The sequence below is a fragment of the Ictalurus punctatus genome, chromosome 3 (assembly GCF_001660625.3).
Source record: "Ictalurus punctatus breed USDA103 chromosome 3, Coco_2.0, whole genome shotgun sequence".
NCBI lineage: Eukaryota > Metazoa > Chordata > Actinopteri > Siluriformes > Ictaluridae > Ictalurus > Ictalurus punctatus.
In genome coordinates this window covers 26,251,425-26,270,903 of record NC_030418.2, presented here as the reverse complement: position 1 = coordinate 26,270,903, position 19,479 = coordinate 26,251,425, and the positions used below count along the sequence as shown (strand labels likewise).

The 19,479-nt window shown below is 42.7% G+C and overlaps 1 protein-coding gene across 4 annotated transcripts in view; it reads right to left on the bottom strand.

The window, feature by feature from the left end:
• Window positions 1-295: 295 nt before the first annotated feature.
• usp54a (ubiquitin specific peptidase 54a) overlaps window positions 296-19,479 on the bottom strand; it is a 60,000-nt gene continuing 40,816 nt past the window's right edge. For 2 of the 4 annotated variants that reach the window (XM_017464476.3, XM_053679812.1), the window contains exons 9-22: window positions 18,725-18,874; window positions 15,614-15,782; window positions 15,131-15,307; window positions 14,797-14,973; window positions 14,071-14,563; window positions 12,026-12,162; window positions 11,641-11,802; window positions 11,286-11,405; window positions 8,772-8,961; window positions 6,090-6,850; window positions 4,726-4,853; window positions 4,410-4,550; window positions 3,712-3,910; window positions 296-3,190 (exon numbers count right to left, since the gene is read on the bottom strand). In XM_017464476.3, coding sequence (XP_017319965.2) covers window positions 2,658-3,190; window positions 3,712-3,910; window positions 4,410-4,550; window positions 4,726-4,853; window positions 6,090-6,850; window positions 8,772-8,961; window positions 11,286-11,405; window positions 11,641-11,802; window positions 12,026-12,162; window positions 14,071-14,563; window positions 14,797-14,973; window positions 15,131-15,307; window positions 15,614-15,782; window positions 18,725-18,874 — 3,537 coding nt within the window. In that variant the 3' untranslated portion in view covers window positions 296-2,657. The remainder of the gene's footprint in view (window positions 3,191-3,711; window positions 3,911-4,409; window positions 4,551-4,725; window positions 4,854-6,089; window positions 6,851-8,771; window positions 8,962-11,285; window positions 11,406-11,640; window positions 11,803-12,025; window positions 12,163-14,070; window positions 14,564-14,796; window positions 14,974-15,130; window positions 15,308-15,613; window positions 15,783-18,724; window positions 18,875-19,479) is intronic. The other 2 variants (XM_053679813.1, XM_053679814.1) reach the window with 2 other exon arrangements.

The window sequence follows — 19,479 nt, the reverse complement described above, 5'->3', positions numbered from 1 at the left end:
TGACATTTCTACTATATAGAGCTCTGGACACTTATGATCATATCTCAAGCACGAGCAAAGTTAACATCTGGTTACTTTCAAACGTGAAAAAGAAAACTGTATTTAAAGATTTCATTCATTCACCGCAGTGCAGGAGCATCATGGATATTTTGGCAGCGAGTATCTGAATTGATTTAAACTGAATTGATTAGGTTCATGTCTGTTTCGCTACGGCACATAACTATACAACTGATGTACCCTAAAATGCCAACCCCACATTTTATATATATATATATATATATATATATATATATATATATATCTTGTATTTCCTCGTTTGTAAGTCGCTTTGGATAAAAGCGTCTGCTAAATGAATTAAAGTAATGTAAATGCTCACCGTGTGTAGAAATCACACTTAACTAGTAAGGCTTTAGACACCTTAAGGTAGACTGACTTTCTTTTTTGTTTGTTAAACTGGCTTCCCCAACATGATCTTTGCAGAAATCTAGAGCGAGTAAAGAAATAAAAAAGGAAAAAAAACTCTATGCATTTCTATCACTTTTTGGCTGGCAGAATTGAGCCTCCGCCACATCTGATGGGTTTTCCCAGACCACCACACGTTCAGAGTTATGTTGTAAAGATTCACTGCACCGAAGCAAAACTGTGTGTGAGATGAATCAATACGGGCATGTGTATATCAGTAAAGTCTGATAGCACGTGTGCATCTCTTCATCATCACTGTTGTACTCCTATTTTTTTTAAAAAGTAATCGGTCCGTACAGGATTTCGCAGAGGGTTTTTTTGTTTGTGATTGTTGCGGGCAAAAATTTCGCAGTGATGTTTGTTGGTAAATGAGACCTTTTAGCTGTACTCGCGTTCGACGCATGTGAATTGAATAGGGCTTTGGCTGAATGTGTATTGTGATGTCACATGACTTCACGGCACCTTTTCAGTTAAAATCAAAACTGCACACTAGGTCATATCGCATTGCATCAGATCAGCTCTAAATTAAATAGGAATATCGGCTTTAATTGTATGTTGTATATCGGATATGTTGATCACACTGTATCTATTACAATTGAGAAATATATACCTCTAGGTCTGAGGAATGTCCTTAACCCTCCTGAACATGTTTGAAGGTGCAGTCTGAGATATTTAAGGGTGTCTCCTGACCTAAAATTTCAAGGTGCCTTAAAAAAAAAAAAAAAAGAAAAAAAAGAATGAATCGTGAAATTACAGTGCAATGGATTGAGCTAGTTTCTGACTTTATTTTTCCCGGTGCAGTCGGTACAGACCTGCTCGGCTCGGCCCGTTCTCCTTTAAAGGCAACTCACAAGGCATGTGTAGTTTCAACAAAAGGGGCGGGGTCAACTGGAGAGAAAGGGAAGTCAGGTAGGTCTACTTCTCAGGCAGCAGAGGGCTCTAAAAACACTTCTCCTTTAATTGAAGGTATTTAAGCCATGCGCTTGCACAAATGGACTAAATCTAAATGATTAAATCCTAAATACTGAAGTAATCAGAAGCATCTCATGGCTGTATATCGTGATGCCGCTGTGAGTAAATTGGTCTGCGTTCAAGGTATAGCTTTGTGCATTCGGTCATCTAAATGATGCAAAATTCTCAACTCACTTCACAGTTTTGGTTTCAGTTACATTGCAAATTGTTTTTTTGTTTGTTTTTTTTTTATAAATACAATAATAAATACCTGCCAGACGCAGTGTATGTTTAACCTTTAACAAGCCCTAACCCTTCATCAGCATTAATGCGGAACAAAAAAAGCTTCAGGTGTTATTCTGAACTGCTGTACCTGGCATGTTCGTGAGTAACACTGATAGTTCAGATTTATTTTAAAACTCTTTATAATGCCTTTCCCTGTAAAACCCTTCGATAATTATTCATGTGACAAGTGTGAGTATTTTTACACTGAAACAGACAATCCAATTATGTCGAGTGTGTTTTTCCAGTGAGCCACTTGGCATGTCATGAAACTAGAACAGAAAACACATGGAAATGTTCTCTCTTCACTTCATCACATTTTTCTACTCCACTGCTATTACCGCGTTCACATTACACAATAGTTTCTAAACATTTTCTTATAATTTACTTCACTCTGCTTAGTCTAGTATGCTATAGAGAAATCTATAATAAAACGAGGAACTGTCAAGTTATATAATCCAGGCTATCTATGGTTCAGTTATCCAAAAATAGTAAGCTCTGTCTCAGTCTTGTCTTGAATTTGTGCTTCGTGGCCTCATAAAAAAATGCACTCTTACCAAAACACTGTAGTTAAATACCAATCTCATTGGCAGGTCACTCAAGGAAAGGATTCAAGTTCTTCCCATTGTGTTAATTCGATAAAACACAATCAAGAAGTCTAGATCCAGAGTCTAAAACAGTCTTCATCCGGCAGGACGCGCACAGTGCAGATGTGAAGCATCACACCTTCAGTTAGAGGCCATTCTTCATCAGCAAAAAAGTGTGTGAAAGCAGGACTCAAGCAACAGGGCAAGGTGAAGGAGAGAAATGCAGTAAGTGAAAGACAGAAGTGGGCTGGTGTGTGACTCTCCTTCATTCTCACTCGTCGTCATGCAGATGTGTATATATGTGTATGTGTGTATGTATGGGATGTGATTATGTACATGAAGCTGGCATTTCCATGAAGTGGTGCTCCACTTTGTTTAATTGGCCTGCCTGTAGCGATTTCTGTAAGCAATGCAGGCCTGGCAGTAGGTGCCCATGGGCTCAGCTGGAGACTGCTGGCACAGGGAACACAGCTGCACATGGGAACCACGTCGGGTTCTGGACGCCTGGCCATCCGGGTGACCTGTTCTGAATGTAGCAGTCCTCCAGTCTGCCTCTGGTGGCATATCCATACGCGTGGGCTGAGCAGTGGGGACAGACTGCTGTCTGGGTAAGCTGGCACGTTGAAGTTGGTGTTGAGAAATGTCCACAGGTCTGCTAGCAGGTACCGAGCGACCAGAGTGAGCCAGGGTGGCATAGCGGGGATCTGTGTAGTTCCAGGCCTCAGGGCGAGCAGCTAGTGCGACTCTGGCCTGAGGCATGCGCGGCACAGAAGGAGCCGATTTCCGGGGCGCCCGAGGAAGAGTGCCGTAGCTCATCATCACACTGTGGGAGCTGCCATGGGCAAGAGCTTCGCCCCGGTCAAGCACAGCCAGAAACCTGTCGACCTTTTGGGGATCTCCTGCAGACACTAGCAAGCAAGAACAAACATTTTACATCATTTTCTCTAGAAACTGAAATTTAATTGCAGTATTATCCAGTATTATCGGTAGCAGTACAACTATCGGTACTTGTCTGCATTTATTTAGCAGGCTAAATCAGCTTTGGATGCCGGCAGGAGAAAGGGCGCTCTGATTGGCTGTTCAGTGAATAAGTGTAGGAGGAGGGAAACTGACGTGAGTATAGCAACCAAACTGTGCTGTTTGACAGATCTTTGACAGAAATGGCTATATTATACAGAATTAAGGTTGGAAATTAAACTCAACAGGGTGTTCAATGTGTAAAAGCTGATCTGCATTGACAGGTACGTGACATCCAAGGCCTTCAAACGTAAGGCCCTTTGATTTACAAAATGTGATGAAGACAGACATTAACAGCATCGGGGAGTGACAGCTGCCATGTCACGCTCTCAGATCAGGGTGTGTGTGTGTGTGTGTTTTTAGTGTACAGTGTGTGATGTGATGTGCCGAGGCAGAGGAGTCATATGGTTACCTGGGTGTCCTCGAGTGGGCCGCTGTAACGTAGCTGGAGGGGGAGGTTGCTGCTGAGGTGGATGCAGGTACTGGTGCTCAGGGTGGTGGGTGAAAACTGAAGGATTGTGGGTAACGGGTGCGGCATGCAGGGAGGTGTTGGAGTGGCGGGGGTTCAATCGAGGGTCCACATGCTTAGCAATTCTCGAAGCAGGAGAGTCCTTTAAATGGATACCAAAATATGAGAACGGCACCAGACGAGTGAGGGAGAGAGAATGTTGACGAGAGAGAAAATGAGATAAGGGGAATTAAATATACATTTAGCCAAGGCTGAAACCGAATTTCAGGAAACATTGAGCTGAACATCGAACACATGTGCCAAAGGTCATATGCACCGTGAGGTTGTACTTTACTTAGCCTACTTTTTGTTATTTTCAGTTAAATATATTCTCTGGCTTGCTATTTGGTGCATCCTCAGATATTTAAAAACAAAAAAAAAGGATGAAACCATATAATGCAAGAATAACACAAATCAATGAGATGTTTGGATTAACAGTGACATCAGATGAATGCATGCAGAGGCAAGACGCATACGTAATACACACCTGAGGGTCCAGATAGCATGTTTCATTTCAGTGACTTCACACCGTCCTGCATACTTGTGTGTGTGTGTGTGTGTGAGAGAGAGAGAGAGAGAGAGAGAGAGAGAGAGAGACTTACAAAGCTGCGAGAAGGAACGAGGTTTTCGGCTCGTCCTCTGATGACGGTGCCGCTCAGACTGCGAGTGATACGACGCAGATTCTCAGCACTGTACATCTGATCCTCACCCGCTGGTACGTCACGCATCGTAGGAGTAACAGGCTTGGGGGAGGGGAGGGGGGGCAAAAAAAAACAACCAAAAAACACGCAGTTAAAATTTTACACCCTAATTAGCAACAATGAGCAATATCGCTCCTTTCATTGTCGATTAATCTCAAGCACACATACAGCTGTGCATGAATGCATGTTCACCGACACACACCCGTGCATCACTCACTCTGTGTGCAGGAGCACTGATGTATTCTGGTGTCCTGTAGGCACTCCTCTCGATCTCAGCGGTGGGTGTTTTGGAGCGCCCAAGCGAGCCTGAGTGTCCAGATGCAAGTCTGCGTGCAGCAGCTGGTCCTGCAGAGAGGAGGTCATACTCAGGATAGGCTTTAAAATAACTCAACCTTATTATTTTACATGCACTCCTGTCATAGCACTTAGACGACGAGACAAAACTGATGCCTGAGCGCAAAGAACTATACTTTGGATTTAAGCAATGAACAGTGTATTTCAATGATGCCTGAAATTGTTTTTTTTTTTAAAGGAATAAAAGGTGATTGGGTGGTGTGTCAGTTACTGTTACCACCGTGAAATTATTTTCCAAGAACTGCATGTTTTTAATTACAGCAAGTGTTTAATTCCTCTTACATCAACAGTTAAGATTGTTCCCGTCATTTACTTTAGAGCAGCTATAAACAGTTCTCTTAAAGATAATCTACCAGAGTATTTATACTTTCTAAAACTGCTACTGTTTTCATAAACACTGTGCATATCCTCAGACACTTATTCCCAATATGATCACTGTGAACATCCTTTCAACACACTTGGTACTGTTGGGGGGCTTTCACACTGGCAGTTTTGTCGAAACAGAGCTCGGTTCGAATGAAAAATTGGTAATGTGAAAGCCATCATGCGGACCCGGAAGCGCACGGCGGTCCCGAACCCGGACTACTTGTAGGAGGTGGTCCGAGTTCGGTTGCGCTGGAACCGTGCCGCGATTCCCGTGAATGTGAACGCAACTCGTACTCAGGAAGTAAAGTGACCTGTGCATGTGTTTTAGCTATCGACAACATCATGAGTGGCAGGGGAACGTTGTGAGACACAGAAGAGGTCTACTGCTGCACATAATATCTGCTAGGTCAAAAAAGATTAAATTTTTTTTTTTTTTTAATTTGCTGATTCATGTTGTGTTCCCCATGCGCGTTTGTGATGATGTAAGATGAACGCAAATGCACCGGAGTTCGATAGAATCCAGTGAGTCTGAAACTAGACCAACGCTGTGGGGGCACACTCGGATTCGGACCGCAGCAAAACGTGCCCAGTGTGAAAACCACCTTTACTCCTCTACATCTGTATATAGTAATCAGTTATAATCCCACTATCTGGTGCTCCCAGAAGAGGATGGGTTCTTGCTCAGGTTGTCTCAGGGAGTTTTCCTTCCCACAGTTGCCTCTGGCTTGCTCATATAAATCTGCATTTCAACATAAAGCAACTGATTCAACATGTCAAATGTATTCATCTCTCATAAGCTGTTCCTTCCATACCTCCCTGACCTTTAACCCTTAACTCTACTTTCCTGAAGTAAATGATTACCTTGTCTCCCAGTGGGATTTGGACTGGGCCCGCAAGAGGCTCGTGGTTTGCTGGGAGCCCGCAAGCTGGCTCTGTAGAGCGAGTCGAGTTCAGACAACTCTTCACAGGGCGAGCCACATGGCTGCGAAGCATTTTGGGAGTTGTAGTATCTGGTGACGTTTTCAGCCCAGCGTTCTACAGGCATGGGCCTGGCCGGCGAGGTGGAGCGTGGCATGAGGCAGGGGGATGAAGGGGAAGATGACATGAAGTTCGGCGTTGGTGGAGCGGTATCGGCGCGCTGTGACGGCGGAGGGTTGAAGAGTGATGACTGTTGTGAGTGGAGCAACTGCGGTTTCTCCTCTAAGCTGTACTGATCAGAGGAAAAGGAAGAGCGAGGGACACTGAAGCTCCGGGACATAGGCGGGCGATGATTGTGCCCGTGCGTGTGAGCTTCGGGTCCGTCTCTGGCTGGCATCTGGGAAGCGTTGTTTGCTGTGAACATGGACGCAGAGCTGGCACTGGGTTTACTGGTTGTGCGGGCAGAGGTAGGGGAATGCTCCTGAGAGTCTGAGTGAGAGTATTGATGCTGTTTGTTATCGATGGATGAAGGACGTTCAAGGCTCTCTCTGAAGTAGGAGTGGGAGAGATCAGGAGTGGATGGAGCAGGAGAATGGGGAATAATTTGGGATGATAATGATGGGCCTAAGGAAGCTTCTGAGAGCGCATCCACAACCTCCTCTTGAGCTTCTGTCAGAAGTATTTGGATCTTGACAGGCTGTTCACTAGAAAATAAAAAGGAATTAAAATGACCACTTGCACAGCAACGAGTAAATACTTACTTCCAAGTAAACTCCTGGCAGCGAATATGGTTTAGTCTATTGTTCAGTGTTCAGGCGCGTTTCCCCTACAGGAACCCAAGAACCTGAGGTACACCAGAGGAACCAGGGTTGATCTTCGTTCAGAGACCATAATACCCACAACCTTTCAGTTCCTGTTTCAGAGTACGTACTTGTACTGAGAACAAAAATTGGTGTGTCTTTGTATACTAAATGTCACTGATTAGTCAAATTTTACTGAACAACCAACGCATTTAAAGAATCTGCATTTACAGTAGTGCTTGAAAGTGAAGGTGCTTTAGAATCGTCTATATATCTGAATAAATTTAACCTAAAACATCATCAGTCCTAAAAGTAGATAAAGAGAACCCAATTAAACAAATGAGACAAAAATATTATACTTGGTCATTTATTTCTTGAGGAAAATGATCCAATATTACATATCTGTGAGTGGCAAAAGTATGTGAAACTCTAAGATTAGCAGTTAATTTGGAGGTGAAATCAGAGTCAGGTGTTTTCAATCAATGACATGACAATCAGGTGTGAGTGAGCGCACTGTTTTATTTAAAGAACAGGGATCTATCAAAGTCTGATCTTCACAACACATGTTGGTGGAACTGTATTACGGAATGAACAAAGGGAGATTTCTGAGGACCTCAGAAAAAAGAGTTGTTGATGCTCATCAGGCTGAAAAAGGTTACAAACCCATCTCTAAAGAGTTTGGACTCCACCAATCCACACGCAGACAGATTGAGTACAAATGAAGAAAATACAAGACCATTGTTACCCTCCCCAGGAATGATCAACCGACAAAGATCACTCCAAGAGCAAGACGTGTAATAGTCCCCGAGGTCACAAAGGAACCCAGTGTAACATTTAAACAACTAAAGGCCTCGTTCAGATTGGCTAATGTTAATGAGTCCACCATCAGGAGAGCACAGAACAACAAATGGTGTGCATGGCAGGGCTGCAAGGAGAAAGCCACTGCTCTCCAGCAAGAACATTGCTGCCCTTCTGCAGTTTGCTAAAGACCATGTGGACAAGCCAGACTATTGGAAAAATGTTTTGTGGACAGAATCCCAGAGTGGAAGCTGTTCTGTACTGAGAAACGGGCTAAGATTCCTCCAAGCCAATGTGCAGGACTGATTAACAGTTCTGTATCTGGGTCACACCAGATACTGAAGGCAAAGGTTCACATACTTTTGCCACTCACAGATATGTAATATTGGATCATTTCTCTCAATAAATAAATGACCAAGTATAATATTTTTCTCTCGTTTGTTTAATTAGGTCCTCTTTATCTACTTTTAAGACTTGGGTGAAAATCTGATGATGTATTAGGTCATATTTATGCAGGTACACAGATAATTCTAAAGGGTTCACAAACTTTCAAGCACCACTGCAACTAATAAACAATTATGAAAGCCCTTTTTTATACTGGCTTTTTAGATATGTTTAGATATGCAATGCTCTTGTTTTGCAGGGAAAAAGCCAAACTAAAACCGACCAACATTAATTCAGTCTTCACTTTATACTTTTAGAATTTTTTGGCCACAGCTGCTGCACCACAGTGGAACAGAAAACCAGGCACTTGTGTGTGTTCAGAACATTTTAGTTCCTCGCTTTAGTTCGAGAACCTCAGTGGAAACACGCCTCTTCATTTACATAAATGATGCAATGCCGTCCCCTGTGCAACTAACACAATCAGCAGTAAAACCTGGTGTCATTCTCTCATTCTTCTTCTCCTGTCAATCTCCTGCCTGTTAATTAGGCAGCTCGTCTTCTCTTACAGAGGTGCATGTGCAGGCGCTCCGGCTGGAGTCGGTCCATACACACACGCACACACACCAGAGCCAGCAGCAGGTACCTGATAGGCAGCTTTTGCTCTTCCTCCCTCTCCTCCTTCTCCTCTCGCTGCTGCTGTTGCTGCTTCTCCTGCTGCTGCATGCGCTGCTGCAGGCCTCGCGCCCTCCTCATACACTTTTGCAGTCGGGCCTCACCCACTGTCCTGCCCTGCCCGTTAGCACTGCCCTCATGCATGGTATGCCTGAGTTTAGCTTCAGCAGCAAATACAAAATGAAAGGAAAACAAATAATAATAAATGAATGAAAAGATGCAGAAAAAGAAAACGTTTTTGTCATGGGATGCATGCAAACATATATTTGGTATTAACGAAAGTACCACATCGGGCTGGATAAGGAAGGGAAAGGAAGGGAGAATGCTGGAAAATTTGATAAATGTAACCTTGCATAAATGTTAAACCGTAACCCTTTCCAGGAAAAAAAAAAACTGTGATGTAAATCGTGATGAATGTTAAGTTTGTAAAAGTAAAATGAGTTGCGTTCAGCCATGGAATGAAATTAACACAAATTGTAGTCTGAATCAAAATGTAAAAAAAAAAAAAAAAAAAAATGAACAGAAATAAGAATTATTTGAAAATCCCTCCAAGCTTCAATACAAGCCTAATTCCTATGTAAATACACAGAGATGAGAACTCTCGTGTGAGCTCAGTAAACCTGTGAGTGATTTCACCAAGTGCACAGGGGAACTTGTTCAACACAGGCAGAGGAGAAAGGTTGAGGTAACATGATATACAAATGGGAATAACACAGTATGTGTGTGTGTGTGTGTGTGTGTGTGTGTGTGTGTGTGTGTCAGTCAGTCACACTTTACCTAAACATTCATACATGGAGACAAAAACAGGACACACCCAGCATTAAGATGAGGGCTGACGGGTCACATGTGGACCGCGGGAATGACACACAGACATACTGACATTTACACACCGGCACAGACCCCCAACATCCGAAGAAGCATATTAAGAGGTTGCCATAGAGCTATGCCCCGCCCACATTCCCATTGCCATCTATTGCCTCATTTTATTTATATGACAGCAGCGACGTGAAGACACTCTCCCTCGAGAAATTCTCCCTCATCGCGAACTCTAACGTCACATGCTACGAACGAGTTTAGCATGTAAAACTGAAAGAGCTTAGCGTGTAGTGGGATTTATTTATTTATTTTACTTCCGACAAATTACAAGATGGAGGAAAGGACGAAGGAAAGAAATTGCAAAAGAAAGAATCATAGCATGCACGGACGGAAATAAATAAATAAATAAATAAACAGACCAACCCAACGGGTTTCCAAAAGTGAAAAGCTAACTTTAGGTTTATGGCAGTGACTCAGCTTCCCCGAGAATTACTATGGCAACTAATGATGATGTCAAGGGAAGGTACAGCTCAGAAAAACAACTCGAGCAGTACTCCCGTTTTTAAGAAATGAAATCTGAAAACAGCTACTTCGTTCAGCGGCAATACAACGATACACAAAGATAATAAAAAATCTGTTATACAATCATTTTAATATATTTCTTTTAATGAGTTGCACTTGGCTGCATCTTTAAACCCTCCCTCAAATTTTATTGAAAGTAAAACATGAGCTTTGCGCTGTTAGATCCTAATGACTGTACCACAACCATTTACGCTTCAAAACAATCTTTAGTTTACGTTTGTTCAAATCTAAAATAGTGTAAGAACCTGAATCCATAAAAGAAAACTCAACTCTGTCCGGTCAGGTATCTGGACAGATCAATAGAACTCTCCTGGTAAATGATGTCCAAATATTTATGCACACTGACTCTGCTAGATGACAGAATCCAGATTTAGATTAATGTTTATATGTGATGTGAGCTGAAAAAAAAGAAAAAAGCTAAAATGTACAATATCAGCATGTTTAGTCAAGCTTCTACATGTTTCAATACACTAGTCTAGAAATTGTCAGGATTTCCAGGACTTGTAGAAACCCTGAGCTTTATAAACTAGGAGCAACCTTTACGAAGACGTGTTCAGTGTGTCTTGACAAGGAGAATGATCGTAAGTAATGCGTTTGTGAGTAAAGCTGCATTCATATTACCGAATGACAGACGTACAGCAATACATCCAAACATCACCCCAGTACTACAGCGTTATTTTCACAGACTTTAATGAAGTCATGGATCAATTTTTTTTTATTCGGTCACTAAGCTATAAATGTTCAGCACTAAAACAGATAGCTGAGTGCATTAGATTTGTATATAAGAGGCTTACAGAAACTAGCCAATATAAAAGAAACCCTAAACATCCAGTGTGACCTTCTGCTCAGGACAAATGAGAAAGATACACAGCTCAAAGACACAACTCTTCAAGACAAATCATCATTTTTGAAAATGATGAAGCGGTAATGCATGTGTTATACTACAAGGTCTGTACAAAGTCTGCAATACTTAAACACAGATAAAGGAAAAACGCACGCACACACACACACATATATATAGACAAACACCTGGTGGAGATGGCACATGTGGAAGACAGAATTCTGAAGGTAGGTTAGTGCTACTTACACATGGCTTCGTTTACCACAGAGAGTGCGGCAGCGACCTCGCCTGCCTGTTCCAGTCTCAGAGACTGATCTAACAGCGCTTCAGCGTCCAGAACACACCGCTCGAAGCCGTCCCCTTTACCTGCAGACGACACGCAACACCAAAGCACTGCGTCACACCGAAGCCCAGATACCCGCACACCTACACACCCACGTGCATGCAAGCATCCACAAACACACACAATGTGGTGACAGCTGGCTACTGGTTATTGTCACACCCACAAACACTCCCACATGCAGCCCCGGGCAGCAGCAATGCCACAGAAATGGCTCAGCTCCTCTCCTCCCTTAGGGTTTAGCACTGTTAAGACTCTAACCCTGGTTTTGCAGCTCATCCAGGTCCATGAACTTGCTAGGATTGGGGTTGAAGCCCATGGCTGCTTCTTTCTCTTTCTCCTTCCTCCTCTGCAGTTCCTGCTCTCTTGCCCTGCGCGCCACCTCCTCCTGGAGCTCGTCCAGCTCGCTTCGGCCCTCGGCGGCTGCATACACACGTTTGTAATTCAGTCATTTATGGCGCACTTTCACTGACCTGTGTCACTGTAGCTAAATAATACACCTACCGTTAACCTTAACACCAAAAAACAAAGGATTTGTTTATAAAAAAATCTTTTTAAAGAGCTCCACAATTTTGGTTACTTTTAAATGAAAGTGAATAGAAATAATGATCAAGTACCATTATAATACAACATACACATTACACACCCAAACTCGTATGACTGGCTCCTTTGATGGAGGCTTTGACATCCTGCAAGAGGGAACTGCTGCTTTTCGACTTCTGTACACCATTCCACGTAGTGCCGATACCAGAGGGTTGCTTTATTAGAGCCGCGTCTTTTACACTGGGACAAGCATACGAGAAGCCATGATCAGTAGGTGTCTCTGCAATATGTGCTGCATTCAAATGTGACTAGCTGCAAGAAAATATCTGTGACTTTGTGAGTAAAGCTACACTCGTATGAGCACATGTAACCGTCTCTATTTGCACAACTACAAGCAATATCTACACCTGCATTTGGTAAGTGTGTCTCAGTTTAAAGGAAAGTAAAACAAGCAGAACTGTGAAGAGAAATGTACAGTCCCCCCTGAAACTACTGGAACGGCAAGGCCAATTCATTTGTGCGTGTTATACACCAAAGAGATCGAAAGATGGATATGAGACGAGAGTTTAGGATTTCAGCTTTTATTTCCTGCTTTTTAAATCTAGACGTGTTAAACAACATAAAAACACTGAACCTTTTGTATCAGACCACCAAATTGTTAAGCGAGCAAAAGTATAAGAACAGATAAGTCTTGTAAGTAAGTAAGTAAGTAAGTAAAGGAAAGTAAATAACACTTCATATCTGGTTGTATGTTCTGGATCATGAGCAGATCCTTTCTTTTTTCACACTTTGGTCTTCCCATCACTTTGGCAGAGGTTCATCTTGGTTCCAGAACTTTTGTGGCTCATCTCTGTATTTCTTACAAGATGCGGTTTGCATCTTGTAGTATGGCCTTTATATTTCTGCTCTCGAAGTGTGGATTATGATACCTTCACCCCTGCGTTGTGAAAGTTGTTGGTGACGTCACGGACATTGTTTTGGGGTTTTTCTTCACAGCTCTCACAATGTTTCTGTCATCAGCCGTTGTTGTTTTCCATGGCCGACCCATTGCTCGGCAAACCAGTGGTTTCCACCTTTTTTCAGGACATTCCAAATTGTTATCTTGGCTATTCCCAATGTTTATGCAATGCCTCTGAATGATTTTCCCTCTTTTCTCAGTTTCAAAATGGCTTGCTTTTCTCCTATAGACAGCTCTCTGATCTTCATGTTGGCTTATCCTTATTAACAACGAATGCAGTTTTCACAGGCGAAACTGAAGTCTAAATCCAACAGTAGATGCTCAGAACTATTTACTGTTTAAACAATCAGTCTAACAGGACACACCTGGTAACAAGAAATACCGGTCAAATGTTCCAATTTTTCTTCTTGCCTTCAATTTGGGTGGTCTGATACAAAATGTGCTTTGTTCCATGTTGTTTAAACACCTCTACATATAAATGCCAGGAAATAAGGTGGAATTCTAAACATTCCTCTCATATTCATCTTTTAATCTCAAACCCAAATGTTTTCAGTCTACAGCAAAAACAAATGAATTGGCCTTGCTATTCCAATAGTTTTGGAAGGGACTGTACATACAAATTGTATTGCACCTTATTCCTGCTATATTAAATAGATCTCAATATCTTGTATTTATTTTTTTTAAATGTGGATTTTATATGACTGTTTTCATTAGTTCATGATCAGATATTCAATTTTAGACAGTTAATGTTAACTATTCTAAAAAGAAAGGCCTTTAAGTAAAATAAAAAAAGAACAAATGCAGCATAATGATAAAGACGATTAAGACAGCAGCCTAATCATTTTACTTATCTTTTATTAAAACCCCAAAAGCTAAATAATATATGCCAACAGCAGAGTCTCAAGCACATCGCACATGACAGATCAGAGGAATCAGTGATGTCACCTTGTAATGTGAACCTATTTTTAACACCCTAAGTAGAATACCTTTTATTTCAGGGCTTCACTCACCACTGATGCTTTGTTGTTCTTTTTAAAGACCTGCAGCTTGATATATACTGTACGATTATCTTTTTACTTCATTTCTTTATCTTGAAATAATTTAACATTACCGTATGGCACTTTGGTTACCATCGATTTTTTAAAAAGTGCTTTACAAACTGACTCGACTTGAGATGCGTGTGCAAATACCTGTGTGATCCGTTCACAGCTCCGTCATTAATGGGGATGTCCAGGCTCACAGGACTGTTGCTGTTCCTTTCACTGCTTTCGTACCCACTCTCCATCCTCTGGATGAGCCGAGAAGGTTCCATCCTCTTGCCTTGAGTTGATGGTAGCGTCCTAGATGCAGATCTGGCACCAAAACCCATTTGATCTAGTGAGCCTGTCAGTGGCCTGTGGTGGCTGGGATCCTCAGGCAACAAGGTGCCCAACGGAGCGTAGCCGGCCTGCTTACGTCTCTCTCTGCTGAAGATGCTATCGATGTTGAGAGTGTCTCGGCGTGGTTTCCAGGCTGGCCTGTAGCGTCCTACACCGGAGCTGGACCTGGACTCGCTGCTTGTGCTGTCGGCGGATAGCGGCCGGCTCAGAATGATGCTGCTCATGCTCTCCTTAAAGTCCCGCAGACGGCTAGAGCAGGGCTTAGGAGTGCCACGAGGGACCTGTTGTTCTTTCAGGGTCTCACCTGAAACAGTTATAAACAAGAACAGGACGGATGTAATGCTAATAAACAAAACGGAGAACACAAAGTGTGCCAGAATAATAATATTTTACAAAGAGTTAAACGAGTTACTAAGAGGATGTTGATCTCAGACTGTTATCAGCTTCACATTTTAAAAAGTACTCCGTGCTGTGCTGTACTTCCTGATGGATCCTTCCTGCTTTACCCCTCTACTGTGTGTGTGTTAAGCTGCATACCCTCACTGTGGTATCCTGCAGAAGACACCTCATCGGTCTTTGAGGTTCGACTTCTCTCGTCGAACCGGCGGGGTCGGCTGGCGCTCCTCTTCCTGTCCACAACTCCACTCTTCCTATCTGTGGTCCCACTTTTTCTAGGCGTGTGGCGCTGAGCAGGCTCGCCGTCAGTCAAAGGGCCTTTGGAACACAGTCATAAAATACTCTGTCCCCTACATATGTCTGCTGCCTTTTTTTGCTCAAGTCGATCATTCTATAAACAAAAATGCCTCTCTAGAACAAGCATGTGCGTATGGGCGCGTAGGGTTGTGTGTGACGTGAGCGTGTTTGGACATACCCGTCGTATCCAGACTGCTGTGCGATGCGTTGTTTTTGGGGTTGCACACGATGGTTCCCTGGGAGTCTGACGAGAAGTGTGAGGCCATGGACTCGTGGTGCGAGTGAGAGTGTTTATAGCTGTAGCTGTCTGTCGAGGAGTCTGTTCGCGTGTCGCTCGAAATGGACGGCTCACGACCTGGGGAAAAGGGGAAAAAAAAAAAGATCATGAAAATTTTACAGAACTAAGTTAAAAGCAGAATTAAGATAAAGTATCAAATGTTATTCATTTCAACATAAAATGGAAGTGATTCCACAGTAATGATGAAACCACGTCTGTAGTTATCTCAAGTGAGGAACATGGAATAAAATAAATAAATACATAAAAACTCAATTCAGACTTGACCTTAACTACAGGAAATACTAAAGAATACTAGAAAAAAAATAACCCTTATCCCACTGTGTTTTCAGTTGTGTTTGTGATATAGAACTGCACGTGATCTACCAGAGTCCTCGCTGTCGTAGTAGGTTTTGGTGTAGTGGTGAAGGTCCAGCCGAGATGTCAGGTCCTGCACAGACACGGGTGTGCCACGGGGGTCAGCATAGAGCAGCAGAAGCGGCTGGTAATGCCCCTTAATACAACGAGACACCACATCCCGCCATTTCGGCCCAATCTGTGAGGGACACAGAGAGGAAGCTTCAGAGCATGGCAGAAATGTGTCCGATTCTTATGTTCAAACTTTGACATTTCTGACTGTAATAAAAAGCACCGCTTTTAGTATGCACAGGAATATCACGAAAAGATCGGTACGGAGTTCCGCGGTTTATTTTAGAAGCTGGACAAGAAATAACAAATTTTTTTAACAAGACCTTACCCTGATGCGGATTTCCTAAACTGATTTCCTCTCTGCTCCTTCCATAGTCAGATGGAGACAGGATACAAAAAGAGCCCAGGACTAACAGAGAAGAATGTGTGACGTTGCATATATGTGTGTGTGTGTGTGTGTGTGTGTGTGTGTGTGTGAGTGAGAGAGAGAGAGAGAGAGAGAGAGAGAGACACACAATGAGACAGAGAGTGAGAGAAAAGTATGGGAGAGTGTATCATGTGTGGTGGCAGTGTGTCCCTGTTCAGGCCACACCCCACTGCTGTCCAGCTGGAGGGGATAAACAATAGAGGGATATCCTTGTTTTGAGTGCACTTTTTGTACAGCACCAGTCGTGACTCACATGCTGTCCTGTCCCTATGTGCTGGCCTGACGAGACCAGGAAAAAAAAAACCTGCTTCGTGTGCAACTGTCCTGGATCCAGAACGTTATTGTGGAGATGAAGCGCTGCTAGGCCCAAACCCAACACAGGGGCACGCTTGTAGAGAATGAAGTCGGACAGTGTTTAATCATACAGCAGTGCCTTGGTAAATACATAAATGACAGATTTTTAGCTGTCATTTGAGGAATTTTTCAAGGCAGCACTCCAAGGTACCAAAAAGCAATGCCGGTAGGTAACATGAATGAATGTGTGTGTGTGTGTGTGTGTGTGTGCACTGAGGCGTCCCATCCAGGGTATTCATGCCTTATACCCAGTGTTCCTGGGACAGGCTCAATCGCTCCATCGCAACCCTGACTAGGAAAATGTGGTTACTGAATGTATGAACAAACAAACTGAAGTCAATTCAGGGCTGAGCCATGAGCCATTCAATGTGACCGTGCTCTCAGAAAATCCACTTTAGTAAAATGAGTCATTATAGCCAGATAGTTTTCCACTAACCCTGACTGGGTTGATCATGTTGATCTCATTAAACGTGGTCATGAGTCCCAAAATAACATTGAGGTGCACAGCAATTACAGTGAGGATTAAAGAGGAGTGACAGCTGTTCACTCGCACACATACTCTGCCACAGGAAAACATCTTGACTGTGAGTACTATGTGCCAGTGGCCATCTGTCAGGTTTGAATTACACCCTTGCTTTTGTGGTTCTGCAGAATAACAGGCTTTAAAACCCAGGGATAACGGGTTGATTTAAGTTTCTCCAAGCCACACAGCATGAAGCTGATCAATCACCCTGCCCTGCAACTGTACGTCTGAGTTATCTTCTGTGCGTGCTGAACTGAGCCATTCTTCTGGCCCATTTCTGTACCCGTTTTTCTCAGAATCCACAATGTAGAGTACAAAATCAAACTGAGATATTTAAAACATTTCCGTTTACTCCAGACTGGAACATTCAATGTTCGAATAGCAGAGACAATTCTTAATGTGCATATCCCTAATCTGCAAAAATGTCCCTTGTTCATCAGCTCATAATGTTCTCTCACTCACTGGGGATTGATTTCAAATTCTTTCAAATGTTTTTTTTTTTTTTTTTAAACTTCCCCACACATCACTGAATGTCTGATCGACTATGTTTTATAATGAGGTTTAAGATCAACTGATGCCTTTGGAAACGTCCAAAGAGGAAATGCAAAGAGAGAAGAAAAAGAATAGGGGCTTTTTAATTGTAATCCTTAAAACACTTTAAATCTTAAAATATTAAATCTTAAAATTGTTTCTTAAAAACAATGCCTTTTAAAATCTTTTAAAAACACTTTTTAGCAATTTTATTGTTTCTATATCCATATACAGATTGGATTCGTTTTACATAGGAATTGGGATAATGTAATTATTAACATTATGGGATTTTAGCCCTGTCTGAATGCATCACGTTAGTAATTACTTACATCCCTGTTCCTGTATTTTTTACCTTCTACAAAAAATACCCAGTACAAATAACCCCAGTATAATATCCTGTAGGAAAAGACGTTTTGCTCTTTTTCTCAGTATAAATCATTCCAGGAAGTGCTTGCTTTTTTTTTTTTTTTTCATCATTTCACCTCAACCCCAACCTGAAATCCAGGCATGGGCATGGTGGCTTAGTGGTTTGCCTCGCACCTCTGGGGTTGGGGGTTTGAATTTCGCCTCCGCTGTGTGTGCGCATGTTCTCCCCATTCTTCGGGGGTTTCCTCCTGGTACTGGTTTCCTCCCTCAGTCCAAAGACACGCTGTGGGCTGACTGGCATTTCCGAATTGTCTGTAGTGTGTGAACGTGTGTGCGATTGTGCCCTGTGATTGGTTGGCACCACGTCCAGGCCTTGTGCCCCAAGTTCGCTGGGATAAGTTCCAGGCTAAGCAGTATATAAAACGGATGGACGGACAACCAGGTGCGGATCATGAAGACACTCATTAATCCTGTGCGAGTCGAGCATCATTTCATTACTACTTCTTCTTCACAACAGAACCTAAATACTCAGGGAAGTTCCATCAACTAATCTTAGCTAGCCCACTCCAACTATGAACTGGCTACATGGTCCTCCCACCTCCCTCACACACCGCCCTCATACACTCTAGTCTATACAGTAAATCAACAAACAGAAGCACATGTCAACCCCTCACAAACCCTCACACACCAGCACCAAATTACATGAGCGGTACCTTCTAGGCATGGTCAACATTAATAAAGCAGAGTTAATAGAGTATATGCACAAAATCCATTGTCATTAGGCAACCACAGAGACGATTTTCACTATTGCACTGACGGGGGAAAAAAAGTCATTCGACTGTGGTCTCTACACAGGAATAACTGTTACCTCTTTAACGTGTGCATCATCGAAATACATCCATTTCCGGATCTTGGTCTGGAAGAAGAAGGTTGAATAGTGTTTGCCGTAGTAACACACCATGCCCACTAGGTAGAGCTCTGCCTGCCTGGCCTTCTCCTCTGTCACCCTGGAGAAGAGCTGTGATACAAGAGCAAGTGCAGGGTTATTCACACACACAGACACACACACAGAGACACACACACACAGACAGTCACACACAGACAGTCACACACAGACAGTCACACACACACACACACAGTCACACACACTGCACCATATAAAGGCCTTGAAAATAATGAGCTCCGTTTGCAAGCATTTTTAAATGTTACACCGCGGTTCTGCTAAATGCCAAAGTGGCAGGGAACTTGAATCCACACTTTAAAAAAAAGACCCAGGTATCAAAACCTAGAACAAATGGGAAACGGTATCAGGATTGACGCTGGATTCAAATGCTGAATCATCAGCCAGGTGAGTATGAGACATTTTCCAATGCGATCCCAAATGTATTTCATGGCAAGAAGGCATGTGATGTTGACTGACATGACACAGATCTTGCATGTGAACATGGGACATAAATTAAAGCACGTCACCATCGAGCAACAATATAGATCATAAAATGTCCATTCTTTTTGGACTACAGTCTGACTGAGATCCGAGTCTAACATTAGACCAAGGAGACTTAGAAAAGTCCACTTGGCTGCTATCCATAAGACAGACTACGCTAGGGGCTTCAAGTACACGTG